The sequence below is a fragment of the Gastrolobium bilobum genome, unplaced genomic scaffold (assembly GCF_033153095.1).
Source record: "Gastrolobium bilobum isolate Gb01-03AN ecotype WA unplaced genomic scaffold, APGP_CSIRO_Gbil_v1 utg34075, whole genome shotgun sequence".
Taxonomy (NCBI): Eukaryota; Viridiplantae; Streptophyta; class Magnoliopsida; order Fabales; family Fabaceae; genus Gastrolobium; species Gastrolobium bilobum.
Genome location: NW_026896709.1, coordinates 194,636 through 213,353, shown reverse-complemented (window position 1 = coordinate 213,353; position 18,718 = coordinate 194,636). Strand labels below are relative to the sequence as shown.

The window sequence follows — 18,718 nt, the reverse complement described above, 5'->3', positions numbered from 1 at the left end:
CAAATTCAACCTTCCTTGTTTCTTAAAAATATTCTTTATATTCCTCAGCTTTCTACTAATCTTATCTCCACTCAAAAACTTACAACTGATTTGAATTGTTCTATCACATTTTTTACTTCCCATTGTGTTATTCAAGATCTTACCACGAAGAAGACAATTGGAGTTGCTAATGAGCAGGATGGGTTGTATCATCTCCTTCCAGAACATGCTATAAATGATAGCAAAAATCAGTTATTAATGACACGTCATCCTTCTACTGCAGAGTCTATGATTTGGCTCCATCACAAGCGTCTGGGGCATCCACCATTCAGTCTATTGAAGTCTATGTTTCCTTCTCTGTTTCTTAATCAGTCGGTTGAGACCTTTCATTGTGATGTTTGTGAATTTGCAAAACACCATTGAGTGTCATTTCCTGCTAGCACTATTAAAAGCAGCAAACCTTTTTCTCTTATCCATTCTGATGTTTGAGGCCCTTCTAAAGTGCATAGTGTTTCAGGTGCAAGGTGGTTTATTTCTTTTATTGACGATTGTACTCGGGTAACATGGATATTCTTGATGAAAAACAAGTCTAAAGTACCAGAGATATTTATTCGATTTCATCATATGGTTGAGACTCAGTTTGGTAAGTGTATTAAAAAACTAAGATCTGATAATGGTACTGAGTACGTCAACCAACGCCTGTCACAATTCATTTCAGACAGAGGTATGATTCATGAGCTCGCATGTGTTGATACCCCTCAACAAAACGGGGCTGCTGGAAGAAAAAATCGTCACCTCCTTGAAGTTGCTAGAGCACTACTTTTCCAGACATTTGTTCCTAGTTCTTATTGGGGAGAAGTCGTGTTAGCTGCAACCTTTTTTATCAACCGTTTACCTTCACGGGTCCTTAACAATACCAGTCCTATTCATTCCATGACTTCCTTTTTTCCTTCTATTCCCATATTGCAGAGCCTTGCACCAAGAGTGTTTGGATGTGTTGCCTTTGTCCATGTTCATAAACAACATCGGAGTAAGTTGGATCCTAGGGCTCTTAAGTGTGTCTTCCTTGGTTATACCCCTTATAAAAAAGGATACAAGTGTTATCATCCACTGTTGAGATATATAGTCTCACATTGATTGTGTGGGCAACTAATGTGGCCTGTATAAGGCCTTGGGCACTCCCACCCTTTGAGCTAACTTTTGGGGTGGTGTATCCCAAGGTTCTTTACATGGTATCAGAGTCTCGCCGCCCCCCACTTTCTCTTGAGGCGTTTCTTAGCACAGGTAGGCTGGGTCTGTTGCATTGTCCATTCTTCAAACCCAATGGGCTCTTGCGTGAGGGGGCGTGTTGAGATATGTAGTCCCACATTGGTTGTATGTGCAACTAATGTGGAGTTTATAAGGCCTTGGGCACTCCCACCCTTTGAGCTAGCTTTTGGGGTGGTGTATCCCAAGGTTCTTTACATGGTATCAGAGCCTCGCCGCCCCCCATTTTCTCTTGTGGCGTTTCTTAGCACAGGTAAGCTGGACCTGTTGCATTGTCCACTCTTCAAGCCCAATGGGCTCTCGTGTGAAGGGGCGTGTTGAGATATATAGTCCCACATTGATTGTGTGGGCAACTAATGTGGCCTTTATAAGGCCTTGAGCACTCCCACCCTTTGAACTAGCTTTTGGGGTGGTGTATCCCAAGGTTCTTTACATCCACCAAGTCGAAAAAAATTTGTGTATATGGATGTCACCTTTCAAGAATCTGAATCTTATTTCCCGAGTCTTCATCTTCAGGGAGAGAACAGTTCTTCAGAAGACTCATTTCCTTCCTTCTTTGAGTCTGGATCAGTCTTGTCTACTCCTACACCTCTTCCTAGTGTGTCTGCTCCTGGTGTGTCAGAACCTTCAAATACATCAGTCTTGTCTACTCCTACACCTCTTCCTAGTGTGTCTGCTCCTAGTGTGTCAGAACCTTCAAATACACCTGAGATATGAAAGATTTTGACACCTGAATTGGTATATCAGAGGAGGAAACAACCCATACTGTCTCACCAGCAACCTCAATCGTCTGAACCACTGGTAAGTCCTGAATCTCCTGTTTCTTCTGAATCTCCTGTTTCTGATTCTAATATTATTGCCTCTCATGATTTGTCTATTTCTTCTGATATCTTTAATGACTTACTCATTGCTTCTACTTCTGATGACTTACCTATTGCCCTAAGAAAAGGGAAAAGATCTTGTACCAAGAAATTTTGTTCCTCTTGTTCCTCTTATACTCAATATCCTATCTCCCATTTTGTTTTTTCTACTAATCTTTCTGTGCAGCACAAAAGCTTTGTTTCAGCACTAGATTCTATTTCAATCCCAAAATCAGTATATGAAGCATTGAAAGATGGGAATTGGGCTCAAGCCATGCAAGAGGAGATGAATGCATTGGAGAAAAATAAAACATGGAAGGTTATTGAGAGACCCAATGGAAAGAAAGCAGTAAGGTGCAGATGGATGTATGCCCTGAAGTATAATTTTGATGACACTCTTGAGAGATATAAAGCTCGATTAGTCACCAAAGGTTACACTCAGACCTATGGCATTGATTATGAAGAAACCTTTGCTCTAGTTGCAAAGATGAATACGGTGAGAGTCTTGTTATCCCTTGCTGCTCATTACAATTGAGATATAAATCAATTTGATGTGAAGAATGCTTTCCTTAATGGTGAGTTAGAAGAAGAAGTCTACATGGAAATCCCTCCTGGTTTTGATTCTGTGAATGGAGAAAATAAAGTTTTTAGATTAAAAAATGCCTTGTATGGATTGAAGCAGTCACCTCATGCCTGGTTTGGAAGATTTACTGAGGTTATGATGACCTTAGGATACAAACAAAGCCAAGGAGATCACACTTTTTTCTTTAAGCACTCCCAAGATGGGAAGCTCACTGTGCTCCTTGTATATGTTGAAGATATTATTATCACAAGTGATGATTTTATGGAGAGACATATTATGCAAACAAGACTAGCATCTGAGTTTGAAATTAAAGACCTTGGGAAGCTGAGATATTTCCTAGGGATAGAAGTAGCTCATTCAAAAAAAAGAATTTTTATCAACCAGAGGAAATATGTTATTGATCTTCTCAAAGAAGCAGGAAAGCTCGGGTGTAAACCCTCTAATATTCCTATTGAGCAGAATAACAAGATAGGCTATGAAGAGGAGAGTCCTCCAGTTGATAAAGGACAATATCAACGGCTAGTTGGGAAATTGATATATCTGGCTCATACTAGACCAGACTTGGCTTATGTTGTTAGTGTTGTCAGTCAGTTTATGCATGATCCAAAGGAGAAACACATGCAGGCAGTGGAGAAAATTCTTCAGTATCTTAAAGCTACTCCTGGTAAAGGACTGTTATTCCGACGTGATGGAGATCTTTCTTTAGAAGTCTACACTGATGCTGATTATGCTGGATCTGTGACTGACTGTCGTTCTACCACTGGTTATTGTATGTTTCTTTGTGGTAACTTGGTGACGTGGAGAAGTAAGAAACAAGATGTGGTTGCCAGATCAAGTGCAGAGGCTGAATTTCGAGCTATGGCTCAAGGCATTTGTGAGTTACTGTGGCTAAAAATTGTACTTGATGATCTCAAATTAAATGTGAGGCAAGGTTGTTGAATCGCAATTCGTATCGTGAATCGTTCGGCTGTTTTTTAGTATCGTGAATCGTATCGAATCGTAAGATTCAGAAACAAATTAAAAATAACTAAAAAAAAAAATAACTAAAAAATGTATAACATAATATAAATCCAAATTAAAAATAAAACCCAAATACCAAATAAATAAGTAACCAAATCTAAAACCAATTATTCTCATATTTCAAGACTAATATTATCACTATTCACTTTACTGTATAGCTATTTAAATATATTTCACTAATTCACTTTATAGCTATTTAAATATTCAGTTTACTTCATAGCTATTTAAATATCCTTTTGTTGCTTCTTTGGAGCCACGTTATATCCCACATTATTGCTATTTAGTATTTAGTTTACAATTTTATATATTCACTTTAGTACTTCAAAAAAAATTATTCACTTTACATGGGAACCAACACGTTCAGATCTGATGATGTGCAAGTGCAATAGCTTTACAACAATACAAATGAGATGACATTGATATATAATATAATATAATAGTATACGTATACCCATTACCCAAAGTTGACAAGACACCACTAAAGCTTAGATTTTTAATATTCTAAAAAGCTTCTTCTGAGAGACATGTATTACACATTTACTGATTTACATGACACATTACCATACCCACAGCCACAACACGACAGCTGCCCAGAGATATTTTGTAATATTTTAATATATTTGAAAGACTGAAGAGTTTTAAAAGCTGAAATAGTGAAAAGTTGAAATTCTTATAGATGAGAAGCTGAAATAGTGCAGACCGAAGAGTTTTAAAAGAATACCGTACTCTACTCTCCGTTTTCAGCTTTCGGCCTTCAACTCTCTGGCTCTGCAACGAGGAGTCTCCAACTGCGCTTCTTCTTCGATTTCAACTCTCTGCAACGAGGAGTCTCCCACCTTCAAGAACCTTCAAAGCCTCTTCTTGATCTTCTATATAAAAACTCTCATCCTCTCTGTTTTTTGTTTTGTTTTCCTTTTTAATCTTTCTCAGTTTTGTTGTTTGTTATTATATGAGATTCAAATGGGATTTTAAATCCCAAATTTTTCTGAAGCAAAACAACTCTTCAGATTACGTTTTTAATCTTTTCAACTTCAGCGACCGTTGGTTTTTTTTTAAAACCTGAATCGCAAATTTGTAGCGATTCACGATTCGCAACTGGATCGTACGATTTAAACGATTCTTTGTTTCGATTCTGACCATAAACGATTTAGGGATGCGATTGGGATCGTTTTTTTGGTATATCGTATCGCACGATACTTATCGTGCGATACTAACAACCTTGATGTGAGGGACTTATGAAGCTGCTATGTGATAAGAAGTCCGCTATTTGTATAGCTCATAATCCAGTTCAACATGATCGGACTAAACATATTGAGGTCGACCGCCATTTCATTAAAGAGAAACTTGATAGCGGGTTGATTACCACTCCATACATTCCCACTGGACGTCAATTAGCTGATGTATTGACAAAGGGACTTCCTTCAGACAGATTTCAAGAGCTTACTAGCAAGCTGGGAATGATAAATATCTATTCCTCAGCTTGAGGGGGAGTGTTGTAAATAATAGTTATTTTCTTATTTATTAATTTATTTGTTGTATTGGGCCAAGCTCATTAGGTCAAGTATTAGGTCTTTTATTCTCTATAAATAGAGAACCCTTTGTACAGATTATTTACAATTCTATAATATATCAGAATACCCTTTTTCAAGTCAAGACAATAAAATGGAATCAAAAAGGAATCATGCGCAATCAAAGAAGATAACGCATAATCAACCCACACTTAAACATAATCTTAAAATAACAAAAAAAGGAAATAACTAGTAATTATTTAAAATCCCTAAACTATGAAATAAATTATGGAAAAGTCTAATCTAAGTCAATCAGCTCGGGTGCATCATCCTCCCCTGCCAGAAGAAGAATCGTCCTCGAATCTAATGGGTCTTCATTGTTACTCTCGCACACCAGGTCCCTCCTCTTCATTTTGATAAGGGGACAAGTTTGATACATTCAAAGTACCAGAAACATTGTACTTCCCAGGAAGTGCAATCTTGTAAGCATTGTTGTTGATCTTCTCGAGCACCTTGAAGGGGCCATCAGCTCTAGGCTGAAGGTTGTCAAACCTGCTAGCCGGAAAATGTTCCTTCCTAAGGTGGATCTATATCAAATCGCCTTCCTTGAAAACAACTCGCTTCCTATGCTTGTCAGCTTGTTGCTTGTATTTCACGTTCTTCCTTTGAATATGATCATGAACCCGCAAATGTAACTCCTTAATGCGATTGTCGTGATCCTTAGCATCTTCATTGAAATAGTCGCGTACTGATAATGGTGCTAAGTCCACAGGGGTAGTTGGATTACGTCCATAAACAACTTCAAAGGGACTCTTGCTTGTAGTGCGACCCTGTGATCTATTGTAAGCAAATTCTGCTTGTGATAACACCAAGTCCCACTGCTAGAGATTCTCTCCAATCAAGCACCGCAGCAAATTGCCCAAGCTTATGGTCACAACTTCGATTTGACTATCAGTTTAGGGGTGGTGAGATGAACTGAATTGTAGCTTCATCCCCATCAGCCTCCAAAGAGTGCGCCAGAAAAGGCTTACAAACTTCACATCACGATCGAAAGTGATGGTCTTAGGTACGCCATGGAGTTTCACAACTTCTTGCAAAAACAAACAAGCTACCTGGGAAGCATCAAAAGTTTTGTTACATGGGATAAAATGAGCCATCTTTGAAAACCTATCCACCACACCGTGATAGAATCCTTATTGCGCTAGGTTCTTGGAAAGCCTAACTCGAAGTCAAGGCTGATATCTTCCCACGGTGCAGTCGGAACAGGGAGGGGTAAGTATAAGCCAGCATTGGTGCTCTTGGTTTTAGCAATGTGACAAATTCTGCACCTTTCCACTAGTCTAGCAATATCACGCTCTATTCGGGGCCAATAGAAGTGTTCGCAGATAAAGGTTGTTGTCTTGTCAACACCAAAGTGCCCTGCTAACCCTCCGAAATGTCCCTCGAGGATGATCGCCTCCCGTAGCGAACAATGAGGAATACAAAGTCTGTTGCCCTTAAAAAGGAATCCATCAACTATCAAAAACTACAGATAGGGCCGTGCCTTGCATTTCTTCCAAATATCCCTAAAATCAGTATCATCGACATACAGCTCCTTGAAGGTATCCAAACCAACAACCTTCACCTGCATAGTGGATAATAATAAATGCTTCCTGCTAAGTGCATCTACGACCTTGTTCATCGCTGCTGCCTTATGTTGAATAACAAAGTTAAAAGCTTGAAGGAATTTCACCCACTTAGCGTGCCTGGTATTCAGTTTGTGTTGGTCATTGATATACTTCAAGGCTTCATGATCATAAATAGGATAAACTGCTTAGAAATTAGATAATGCCTCCAATGCTCCAAGCTTCGAATTATAGCATAAAACTCCTTGTCATAAGTAGAATTTTTCCTCCTGGCTTCATTCAATTTCTTACTGAAGAATGCTACCGGTTTATTCTTTCGACTGAGTACACCCCCTATGCCAACTCCAAAAGCATCACAATGAACTTCAAAAACATCAGAAAAACCAAGCAGCACCAGAACGGGTGCTTCAGTTACCTTCCGCTTTAGTAATTGGAATGTCGTTTCTGCCTCCTTAGTCCACCCAAACTTGCTTCCTTTCAGATAGTCTGTAACAGGTGCTATAATAATGCTGAAATCCTGAATGAACCTCCTATAGAAAGAGTCTAGACCATGAAAGCTTCGGATGTCATGTATGCTCTTGTAACATCCCGAGCGTTGACGAGGGCAGGGAGTGATCGCTGGTGCGCAAGGGCACTGACAAGGAGCGGCTCCTGGCAAGCTTCCAGTGGCGAGGGTACATGAATGAATCGAATCAACACCCGAAAGAGAGGGATTCCAGAGACTGTACCGGTATGGGACGGTACAGTTGAAGATAGCTTATAAGAATTAATTTGTACTACCTATACTAACAAGATGCATCTACTTTTCGGTAGCCCGGAACGGAAGAACTCCATAGTTAAGCGTGTTTGACTTGCAGTAATTCTGGGATGGGTAACCTCCTGGGAAGTTTTCCCAGGAAGTGTGCGAGTGAGGACAAAGCACGCTAAAAAGTCTTGTGTTAATGTGTGGGGGATAGTCATTGATTCTTGAAGCGGCCAGGCGTTACAGCTCTTAGGAGTCTCTTATCCAGTAATAGCTTTAACCTTTGCTGGATCCATCCTAATACAATCAGCAGAAATAATATACTCCAAAAAGTTCACAGAGTTGGTGAGAAAATGACATTTCTTCAGATTGGCATACAATTTTTGTTCCCTTAAGGCCTCAAACACTTTCCTCATATGTAGAAAGTGATGCTCGACAGAGGAGTTATATATCAAGATATCATCGAAATAAACTACAACAAAAGAACCAATGAAAGTTTGAAAAACCTAGTTCATCAACTGCATGAATGTACTTGGCACATTGGATAAGTCAAATGGCATAACCATCCACTCACATAACCTATCCCTTGTCTTGAAGGCGGTCTTCCACTCATCACCAGGTCGCATTCTGATTTGATGATAACTGCTTCGCAAGTCTATCTTTAAGAAGACTACCATGAAGTGGATCAATTAAGTAATCAAAGCGAGGAATGGAAAAATGAAACTTGATGGTGATCCGATTGACAGCCCTACATCGACGCACATCCTCCAGGATCTGTCTTTCTTAGAGACTAACAAGGCAGGTATTGCACAGGGACTCATGCTCTCCCTCACTACACCTTTTTTCAGCAACTCCTGCACCTCTTTGTGTAACTCCTCATGCTCCTTAGGGCTCATCCTATATGCTGCTCTGTTGGGAATAATAGCTCCTGGCACAAAATCAATGCAGTGTTGGATGTCTCTCATAAGTGGCAATCCCAGTGGCATCTCCTCAGGGACCACATCAACAAAGTCTTCCAACAATGGCTTAACCTGCAAGGGAATGTCAGAAACATCAAAATTCTCTTCCATCACCACACAAGCAAATATCTCAATGGCATTGGCAACTTCTTCTTGGAAATCTGCTCTGGATAGCATAGTATTATTTGCCTCATTCCTCAAATCAGAAGGCCCCAAAGTAATAGTCAACACATCCTTCTTGAAAGTGTAAGTGATTTTGAAGCCATCATGTCGCGTCTTCCTATCAAATTGTCAAGGCCTCCCTAACAGATATGACATGCATCCATCGAAATGACATCACACCACACCTTATCAATATATTTCTTGCCTATAGAAAACTGTACGAAGCACTTCTTGTTCACCTCCACCTCACTTCCTTCCTTCAGTCAAGAAAGGTTGTAGGGTTGTCGGTGTTCCTCGGTTTTTAGCCCTAACTTCTTGACCATGGTATTAGAGACAACATTCTCGCAACTCCCCCCATCAATGATCATACTACACACCTTGCCACCACTGGTGCACTTGGTGTGGAATATATTGTGTTGGAGCCACAACTCATCATCAGCTACTTCTACACTCAGAATCCTCCGAATAACCAAGGATTCTCCAACATCACCATAGATAATCTCAGTCCGCAGTCCTCTTAGGTAATGAGCAAACAATTCTTCATCCTCCTCTGCGATATCACAGCTCATCCGCAGACGATCAAACTCAGCTGTATATTGTTCAACTGATAGGTCTCGCTGCTTGAGATTATGGTACTCAATAAATGCCTCCTGCAGGTAGCGAATAGGTAAGAATTTTAGTTGTAACAGTTTCTTCATCTTATCCCAACTCTTAATCTTCGACTTCCCTTCTTTCTTTCGCTGCTTCTTAATATGTTTCCACCAAATTAAGGCATGCTTCCTTAGTTTAATAGCGACCAGTTTGATCTTCTGGTCTTCTGTCAAGTCTCTGATGTCAAAGACCCTTTCGACAGCGTGCAACATGGTTGTCAAACTCGAGATTCTATGCAAACTCGGAAGGGTGAACAAAAATCGTAAATCGCAGAATCGTAACACGGATCGTAGACTCGTAACACAAGATACAAATTATATTTATATATATTTATATGCACATAAAGTAATATAATAAGCAAATAATAATTTTATTGGTCCAGCAAATAAAATACAACATTTAAATTCACAACAAATAATAAAAAATTAACCACAATTTAATTGGTCCAGCAAGCAAAAATCAAGAGAACAAAAAAAACTTACCACAATTCAAGTGAAATTAATTTATACTAATTTTATTTGGATTAATTTTATTTTTTCCTGTGAATGTAAAATCAAACAGAGGCAAACATGAAAAAAATAAAAATAATTTGATTTATCAAATAAATCTGATTTGGTTTACGATTTACCATTGGACAAAGACCCAGAGCCAAGCAAAATTAATTTGCTTTATAAAATAAAATGATTTTTCTTTATAAAATTAAATAAAATGATTTATAAAAGAAACGAAATAGAGTAGTCAGTAAAGCACTAACAGAGGCGAGAAGAGATTGAGACAAAAAAAAAAGAGAAGAGATTGAGACAGAGCAGAGCACTAACGGGTGAGGGCGAAGCAGCAGCACGACGGCGTTGGCACGTGAAGCTGCGAACGGAAGAGGGCAGGACAACGAAGCAGTAGCACACAAGGGAGGGACGACCGGAGAAGACGGTGGCTTGAAGCGTCTTCGTGAGTCGCGACGTCGTCTCCCATGACCTGCAATGGTGGTGGCTGAAACAAACCAGGTGCTTTATGGTTTTTTTTTCTGCTAAAGAAACCCATTTATGTACTGGTTTTTCGGGTCAAAAATTCGGCTCAAATGGGCCAACTTTTTCTGGTTAAATCGTTGAACTCGTACAATTGTACGAGTTTGCCAAAAAATTCGACGCTTTTACAAAATAAGAGCCAAAAGCGAGTAAATGCAGAAACGGGATCGTAGAGGTGTTGCTGAATCGTAAGCTCGTATGATTTTACGAGTAAACTCGCGAGTTTGACAACCATGGCGTGCAACCAGTTGATGAACTCATCTGGATGAGTTGTGCCCTCGAATTCCAGGATTTCAATCTTCACTCCAATATTAGATAAAAAAGATTGATTTCCAGGTTGACTTCTTCCTCGTCGCTCCTGGTTCCAGTTCCAGAATGGGTTTTCGCTCCTTTCCTCCTCATGAGATGATCTTTTAGATTCCCTTCCTTCATCTGACACGTCCAATTATGTTTGGGCAAGCAGTTGTTCGAGTTCCTGAATTCGTCTACCTTGTTCTGCCATTGTAGCGGCCATTACTACAACTGTGGCGTCTAGCGTGTCGATGTGTGGTTGTTCGCTGTCACCGTTAAGGGTGTTACCACGCCCTCTACCGCCGTCGCCTAGACCCCCTCGTCCACGGCCTCGACCGCTATTGTTCTGTTCAACCATTTATGAGACAACCAGAGCTCTGATACCAAATGATGCCGAAAGCGCATCGAAAATGTGGCTAAACAGAAAGTTAGGATTTTCACAAAAAAATAACTCTCAGGTTCTCAATTTCGATTAACAAAATAACAAAATTCAACTCCTAGAATAAAGGTCATAAGAACCCTTTTATAAACTAATTACAAATTGATCCAATATTCAAAATTCAAAAAACTAAAATCTTAAAAATAAGGAAAATTCCTAATATAAATATAATGGTAACTAACTTTCAAAAATAAATAAATAATTACAATTAAATTATTCAAAACACATCCCAAAATCTTAGATCTCAAATCATGCCAAATGTGTTGCTTTTCTTTTCTTGCCAAACAAATCACAATCATATCTTCTGTTTTATTGTGACTTGGATTTGATCGTAATTTGTTATATTTCATATCACTGCTTCTTTCAACAATTGGGTTATACTTATTAGGCTACAACTCTGGTTAACTCTGAGCTTCTGAAATCAATGGTTAAGCCATATGCAATGGGCTAACTGTAAGTGCATCATTATCCCATACTAGGAAAAGATTTGTCCTTGAATCTTCTTCATCTTCATTGATATCTCAATCTCTTTAGTAGAAACTCAGTGGAGAATTCTTTCTCTATTAGATCTTCAACATCAGATTCTTCATCAGATCATAAACTGAATTTTCTTCATAAGATGGATAATCATCATAAATGGGATAATCATCATCAGTCGGATAATCATCATAAACTGTGTTATGATCGTAGACATCAAAGTAAGGAATGTTGATTTGCATCTCGATATCTTGAAAAGTGGACTGAATTCCAGGTCGTACTTCCTAATTATGTCCCTGGTTTAGAATTCCCAATAGATTAACGTCCTCTTCGTCATTAGATATGTCCTCTAATTCAATTCCTTCTTCGGATTGAATGTCCAACTTTATCCACGCAAGTCGCCGCTCCAAATGTTGGATTTTCATGTTCTGCGCCTCCACAAGTTATCGCCTCAAAATTTGGATTTCCTCGGTATGGGCCCTCACGAGTTGTCGCTCCAAATCTTGAAATTTCCTGCTCTGCGCTAGCACAAGTAATCGCTCCAAAAATTGGATTTTCATGCTCTGCGCCTACACAAGTTGTCGCTTCAAATCCTGGATCCGCCTTCTGAGCTCTTTATTTTCTATGTCATGCGGGTTTATCTGACGCGGTTATTTGTCTTCCTTAGGAACGAATCCACGTCCCTTGCCTTCACGACTCCGCCATCGATGATCTCTATGATTCTGTTCAGCCATTAGTTGAAGGCAACTTAGTGCTCTAATACCAAATAATGCTGAAGTAGTAACTAATTGGCTAAACAGAAAGAAAAACGAACACAAGAAAGCGAGAAAATATTATTTCTCTTTTCTGAATTTTATTAACCAAATAACAATAAGGTTCTCCAAGCCTTAAATAGGCAAAACAAAAACAAAAACAAAAACAAAAGAATCAAGAAGGAATCATGCGCAATCAAAGAAGATAACGCACAATGAACGCACACTCAAACATAATCTTAAAATAACGAACAAGAAAATAACTAGCAATTATTTAAAATCCCTAAACTATGAAATAAATTATGGAAAAGTTCAATCCAAGTCAGTCAGCTCGGGTGCATCAGATGCAACAAAAGGGTTATATAAAAGCGAGGAAAAATTTTTTGAAGATGAGAACAAGTTTAGTTAGAATTGAAAACTGTTTTGTTTACCATTCTGTCAGTCCTTCTTGTAGAACATCATTAAGAAGAAAATTCCACCTTTACAAATTACCTCAACGGATGAGTTATCAAGAAGAAGCTCATTCAGAACATCAAACTGAACATCCGAACCAGAATAGCATGTGCCAGAATGCGAACATTTAGACAGCGAGTCATTTCTGTGACAATAGAATAACAAAAGAGAGGAAAGCATGCTGAGAAGGAAGACTAGGAATTCATATATGCCTCAAAAAAAAGAAGCTAAAAACAACTAAAATTGCACCTAAACCCACCCCACGCCTTACTGTGTCAGTGCAGATGGCATGACCAGTGAGTCATACATGCTGCTATTGCAGCAATCATCATTTAATGAGGAACATTCTTAACTTCCCCATAATCCTCGGCATTCAGTTCCAAAGTTATGCCCATGTGCAAAGAAGCATTAGAGATTATGCAGATTTGTTTCAGGCATCAAACTTGCAGCCTTTTGCATTTTATCTTTAAGATTTGTCTTCAATAACCTCAGGATAGCTTGGAAGATGGGGCATGATGCAATGTAAAAATAGGTAAAGAACTGTAACACCTGTAGTGTGACCAAATAGTAAGGAAAAAATGTTAGAGAAATATAAGTTTTGGATTGAAATAATTTTTTACATATATTAAAAAGGCCTTTGTGAACAAGTGGTCACAAATTGGATCCTCACCGCCCCATTTTATTAATAAAAGTAATTAAATATTATGGACTTTCTCAGTACAGATAGGCTTAGGGTGATGCATCATCTATCTTTCAAGCCAAATAGGATCTCATGTACGAGTAGTGTGTTTGAGGAATATAAAACTACTGTTCTTTATTAAAAAAAAAAAAAGTCATCAACTTTCGTTCCAACATAAATATCAGCAAGAAATCACATGAGGGAAAAAAAAAGCAGAGAGGATGGGATATTTACTCTCAATGAAATTCAGAGCAAGGAAAAGCAATGATTATCATGCTTTCAAAAGTTTTACATGTGCAAGTGTGCAAAGTACAAGCTGAAGGGGTTTTCTTCAAGTACAAAGCTATGAATAAAGTTAGGGATAAATGGTGAGAAAAAAACTGGGTTATTTCCCTGCCCCATCTCGAGAAGTCAAAAGTGGTTTTTTACGCATGAATCTGATCTAGCAAAACACGAAGGAGTGCCGAGGTTGAAAAAGGTAGAGGGGGTTTTCTTGTATTTTCAAAAGTATGAATAGACACAGTAGAACAAAAAGAAATGCAACTCCAGAAACAAGGAAGAAAATAGAAAAGAAAAATAAAAAAGAACACTGAGCCTGATCCAAACCATTCAGAGTAATATCTCGAGTTCGAACTTTGAAGGCCTTCAACTCTGCGTCAATGGTGAATGGTGATTCTTCTAAGATGCGGCAAAGAGCAAGGTTGGACTTCCACAAGACAACCAATAATTTCACCGAAAATATTGAAGACTGCAATAATTTACCTTGATCCAATTTTTATGTTGGTATTAAAGCCATTTCTTTTTAGTGTTATACAAAAGTTTTTTTTTTTTTTTTTTGCCCTCAAATTAAGAATCATACTCTCCAAACATCCTGATATATTTTTTTTAATTAGGTGTTGCTTCGAAAATTTGCTATCCAAGGTCGTTATTTTATTCATAACTAGAATATACGGGTGAAAGTGGGTTAGGCCGGCCTATAGTAGCCTACGACTTAACCTATATCATGTTAGGCTCGACCCATTTCAATTTTCATATAGTCAAATAAAATAGGTCCGAGTTTTTAAAAATGCCTATTTAAAAAGCAAGTCATAGGCTTTTTTTTTACATATCAAGCCTCTAAGCCTACATGTTGGTCTATATCATATTATTTATTTTAAATAAAATAAAATAATATTATTCATAGTAGTACCAAATGATGATAATTCATTTGATTTATGTGAGCCGAGTAGGTAGTGGAAGGACTTAGATTCAACACCTAATTATAGTAATTGATATAAGATCTGTACCAATCTCTACAATAATAGTATAATTAATATTTAGTGTTGGAGGAAGAGTTATTGATGTTTATCGTTTTAGCTTGGCTGTAGATACAATCCAAACTTTAATATATAGTGGAGATTGGCTACATAGTAAGTATGACTTGAAGAAAAAACAAAAAGTATAAAAAAGTTTTTTTTATTCTTTTCTTTCTTTCTATTCTTTAATCTTGTTTTTCGTTTTTTACATTTACAATTGTTTGCCAACTTATGTAACATTGGAATTGTATTTGCAGGGGAGAAAAGATAGTGAGAAGTTTTTGGTTACTATAAGCATCATGATGCAATTGTTGGATTTATGCAGTTATTTTAATTTACATAGTATGGATTGATTTGTTGGATCTTATAAAATATATATTATTTAGTTTAGGTATCTTGCTTCTGAAAGTGACTTAAATGCAAATTGTGATAAGTTGTTGAGATTTATGGTTTTGTTTGAACGTTAAAATTGTGGTTCTTGTTTTAACAACAAAACTTGAGTATTTTGTGAAGTTGATTCATATTCTGCTTAGAAGTTAAAAATTAACAGACTAACTGTAAGAACCCGTACCGTTAATTAAGGAAATTAATCAGTTAATTATGAGTTTAATGAGATAATTCTATAATTGACCCTAACAATTATTACGAGGCTCTAATAATTATAGTAAGTGGGTAATAATGCTGAAAGTCGCTTTTCTGACGAAAAGTGCAGATACAGGTTCTGCTAGTCGATATAAATGTGTACCAAAAAAGTATCCCGGAAAATTATAATAAGTGCATGATAATTACTAGAATAACATGTAGGACTTGTAAAACGAGTTTCAAGTTAAAATAACGAGAACTGGTGCCAGAAACTGGTACTGGCTATGAAAAGCGCGTACCGAAAAGGTACTCCGAAAAATATAAGAAAAATATGATAATTCTTGTAAAATTGAGTAGGTTAAGAATCCTGAATTTAGAATTAAAATGCTAAGCGTAGCAATTAATGTTATATCTGTGTGTTTAATGTTTAAGTGGGCCTATATAATCTTTTGGCACAAAGCCCTAGGTCAGAATTACATTTGTGCTACGTGATTTTTCTGGTTCCTTTCAGCTACCACCGTCCCTTCTCCACTCCATAGCTTCTCCTTCACTTATTTCACCAAAGTGATCACCTTTGGTCATGGTTCCTTTACCAAAATGGTTGAGTATTGTGAGGACAAGCCTTGTGTGAGTTAAAGATCATAATTTGCTGAGTTTAACTTCTGGTTTTTGGGTGTTCGTGGGCTGAGTTGGTGAATGTTCTTTGGGAAAGTCATGGTTATGGCATTTGGTGCTTAAAAGAGCCATATTTGAAGAGAAAGGTCCAACCTTGTGTTGTATTTTCGTGCTCTTGCAAAGTCAGAATCTTTGAGCCTTGTTGGAGAGCTCCAAGAGCCTTCTTTTTGCTGAGTTTGAACCTCCATTGGTATACCTTGAACTTTCCTTTGAATTTCCTTGATAATGGCTTGTTTTTTGTTATGAAATGAGTTAACTTTAATCATTCAAGCTTAAGGTTGTTAATCTAAGTCTAAAATGTGGTATTGAACTTCTATTTTGGGTCAAACCGGACCTTGGGTCATGGGGTGGCAATTTGGCTTCGGATTATGCAGAAAAAATCTGCATAATGTTGTTCTGCTCGTGTGGTAATCGATTACTTTTGATTGGTAATCGGTTACCATGTGTGGTAATCGATTATCTTGCTGGTGGTAATCGATTACCAGCCCTTGGTAGTCGATTACCACATGTGAAAATGACCAGAAATCATTTTATTGTGCGTGGGACAGTTCCCATGTGGGCTTGATGGCCTAGGAAGTTGGTGTTACTGTTGGGAAACGGTGATACTTATAATTAAGGGACTTAGTGCTTGATAATTATGATCTAGAAAAGACGTAATCGAATAAGGAAATGTTGTCATAATGAAACGAACCTTTAAAGTATGGTTATTGATGATATTTCTCATATAAACAGATTGTGATTGTACTGTTTGTGGGTCCTGAGCTTGTACGGACTCTTGGCTTGGATAGTTAGCTTGCAAGGTAAGCTTTCGTGTCCTCGGTTTAGCCATGTTGTGGTTCCACCATGTCCCATGGGGGTATGGTTATATGCATGTTGTGTTACATGATTTGAATATTTGAAATGTTGTTGAGCTTTATATGTAATGGCTTTTAATATGCATGTGTTGTTCCATCTTGACGGTAAGCCTGAGTATGTGGTGTCATACAAGACGGTGATCCGGGGTGGATGCAAGTGGCGTCTTGCACTATGTGTGGGTATTAGACGTATATAAATCCCGCATTTCTCTGGCCAGTAGAATAGAATTGACACACATGACATGATTATCTACTGCATTGCACTATTTTAGAACTGATGATGATAAACTGCTTTTGAACTTATATTGCACATGTAAGTGAGATTGGGGTGGAAGATCCTTGAGGACCCCTTGCCTTACTGAGATTTCTTGTTTAGAGATTTCACCCCACGTTTGGGAAATGCTTATTTCAGGTTCAGGTAGTATGGGGACTGATGTCTCTGGTGGCAGGAGGCCAGAGCTTAGTTGATATTTTGTGTTGTTCATATTATGCTAGCATGATTGGATTGGATGTTGTTTATGTTTTTCGCCCTTATCTTTATGTTGCTGTAGAGTTGAGACTTATGTTGGGCTTTGTTGCCTTATCTGGGGTGAGCATGGGAGTTGTCCATGCCACCATGTTGTTAGTACTTTTGAGTTGATTTTTATAAACTGCTAGTTGATCCGGTCTACGTGTTGTAGCTCCGTGACTAGAGACATACTTATGTTATTTTAATTAACGAGGTATTTCAGTTAGATGTCTTTTGCAATTTACATACAAGCATGATTTTATTTAATTGATTAATTAATCAAGTTGGTAATGGTAATGACGTCATAATTGAAAAGAAAAAGATATTCCGCATTTTTAATTAAGCGCAGCTTAATACGATAGTATGATAACATTACCGGATATATACGGGGTGCTACACTAACGGGTCGGGTCAGACCATTTTTTTTTATATATAAATGGGCCAAACCAGGCTACAATTAGACTCGTACTATGTTATCGGGCCAGATCAAATTAAAATTTGTTGACATAGGCTTGGATTTTTCGGGACAAATCTCGGCTCAGCCCAGTCTACTTTCACCTCTCCTAGCATGAATGTTTTAAATATATAAAATTTAAATAAAAAATATTCAAAATTATAAGAGATGTATTAATAATTAATTTAGATGAAATATAAAAAATGAATTTTACTCCTCTAAATGCGAACTTTAAAAACAAAAATGCAAACTTATTATCACTGATTGAAAGAAGTGAATTTATACATGCGTGTCTTTTTCTTTTTTGGTATGCTAGAATAAAAACCAGCAGAGAAAACTACAAAATAGTCATTGTACGGACTCTACAAACAGAAGCTAAATCAGCAATAAAAACAGACTGAATATTAAAAGGAGGATAACAGAATATAGACATATCTGGGGCACTAGGATTATCAAAAGCATAGTTTTTCAGTCAGCACAATAGTTGCCTTCTCTGTATGCGTGGACTAAACGGACTCGCCAGTCTTTTTGTAACCAAGCCTGTATCCGAACCACCAAATGAGGTTTATGGGCTGCAACACCCTTTCTAGAGAGAATGGTGATTGCAAATGTTGAATCAGATTCAACAATAAGATTTTTCCAACCTTCTTCCCAAGCCATCTCCAATCCTTTGAGAATACCCTACAGTTCAGCATTGAGAGAATTACAAATACACACCCTGTAAGAGAATCCTTTAAGCCAATGACCCATATGATTTCTAGCAATACCACCACAAGCTGCCAATGACCCATATGATTTCTAGTTATGTCTAATTTATATTTTCAAGTCACATATAATTTTTAAAAAATTAAATATAAATAAAAGTGTAATTTTACTTTGATT

The 18,718-nt window shown here is 37.7% G+C and overlaps 1 protein-coding gene across 3 annotated transcripts in view; it reads right to left on the bottom strand.

Annotated features, from left to right (window-relative positions):
* LOC133301567 (uncharacterized) overlaps positions 1 to 14,206 on the bottom strand; it is a 41,064-nt gene extending 26,858 nt beyond the window's left edge. For all 3 annotated transcript variants that reach the window (XM_061501216.1, XM_061501217.1, XM_061501218.1), the window contains exons 1-3: positions 14,075 to 14,206; positions 13,061 to 13,338; positions 12,829 to 12,934 (exon numbers count right to left, since the gene is read on the bottom strand). In XM_061501216.1, the coding sequence (XP_061357200.1) occupies positions 12,829 to 12,934; positions 13,061 to 13,098 (144 nt within the window). In that variant the 5' untranslated portion in view covers positions 13,099 to 13,338; positions 14,075 to 14,206. The remainder of the gene's footprint in view (positions 1 to 12,828; positions 12,935 to 13,060; positions 13,339 to 14,074) is intronic.
* Positions 14,207 to 18,718: the final 4,512 nt, after the last annotated feature.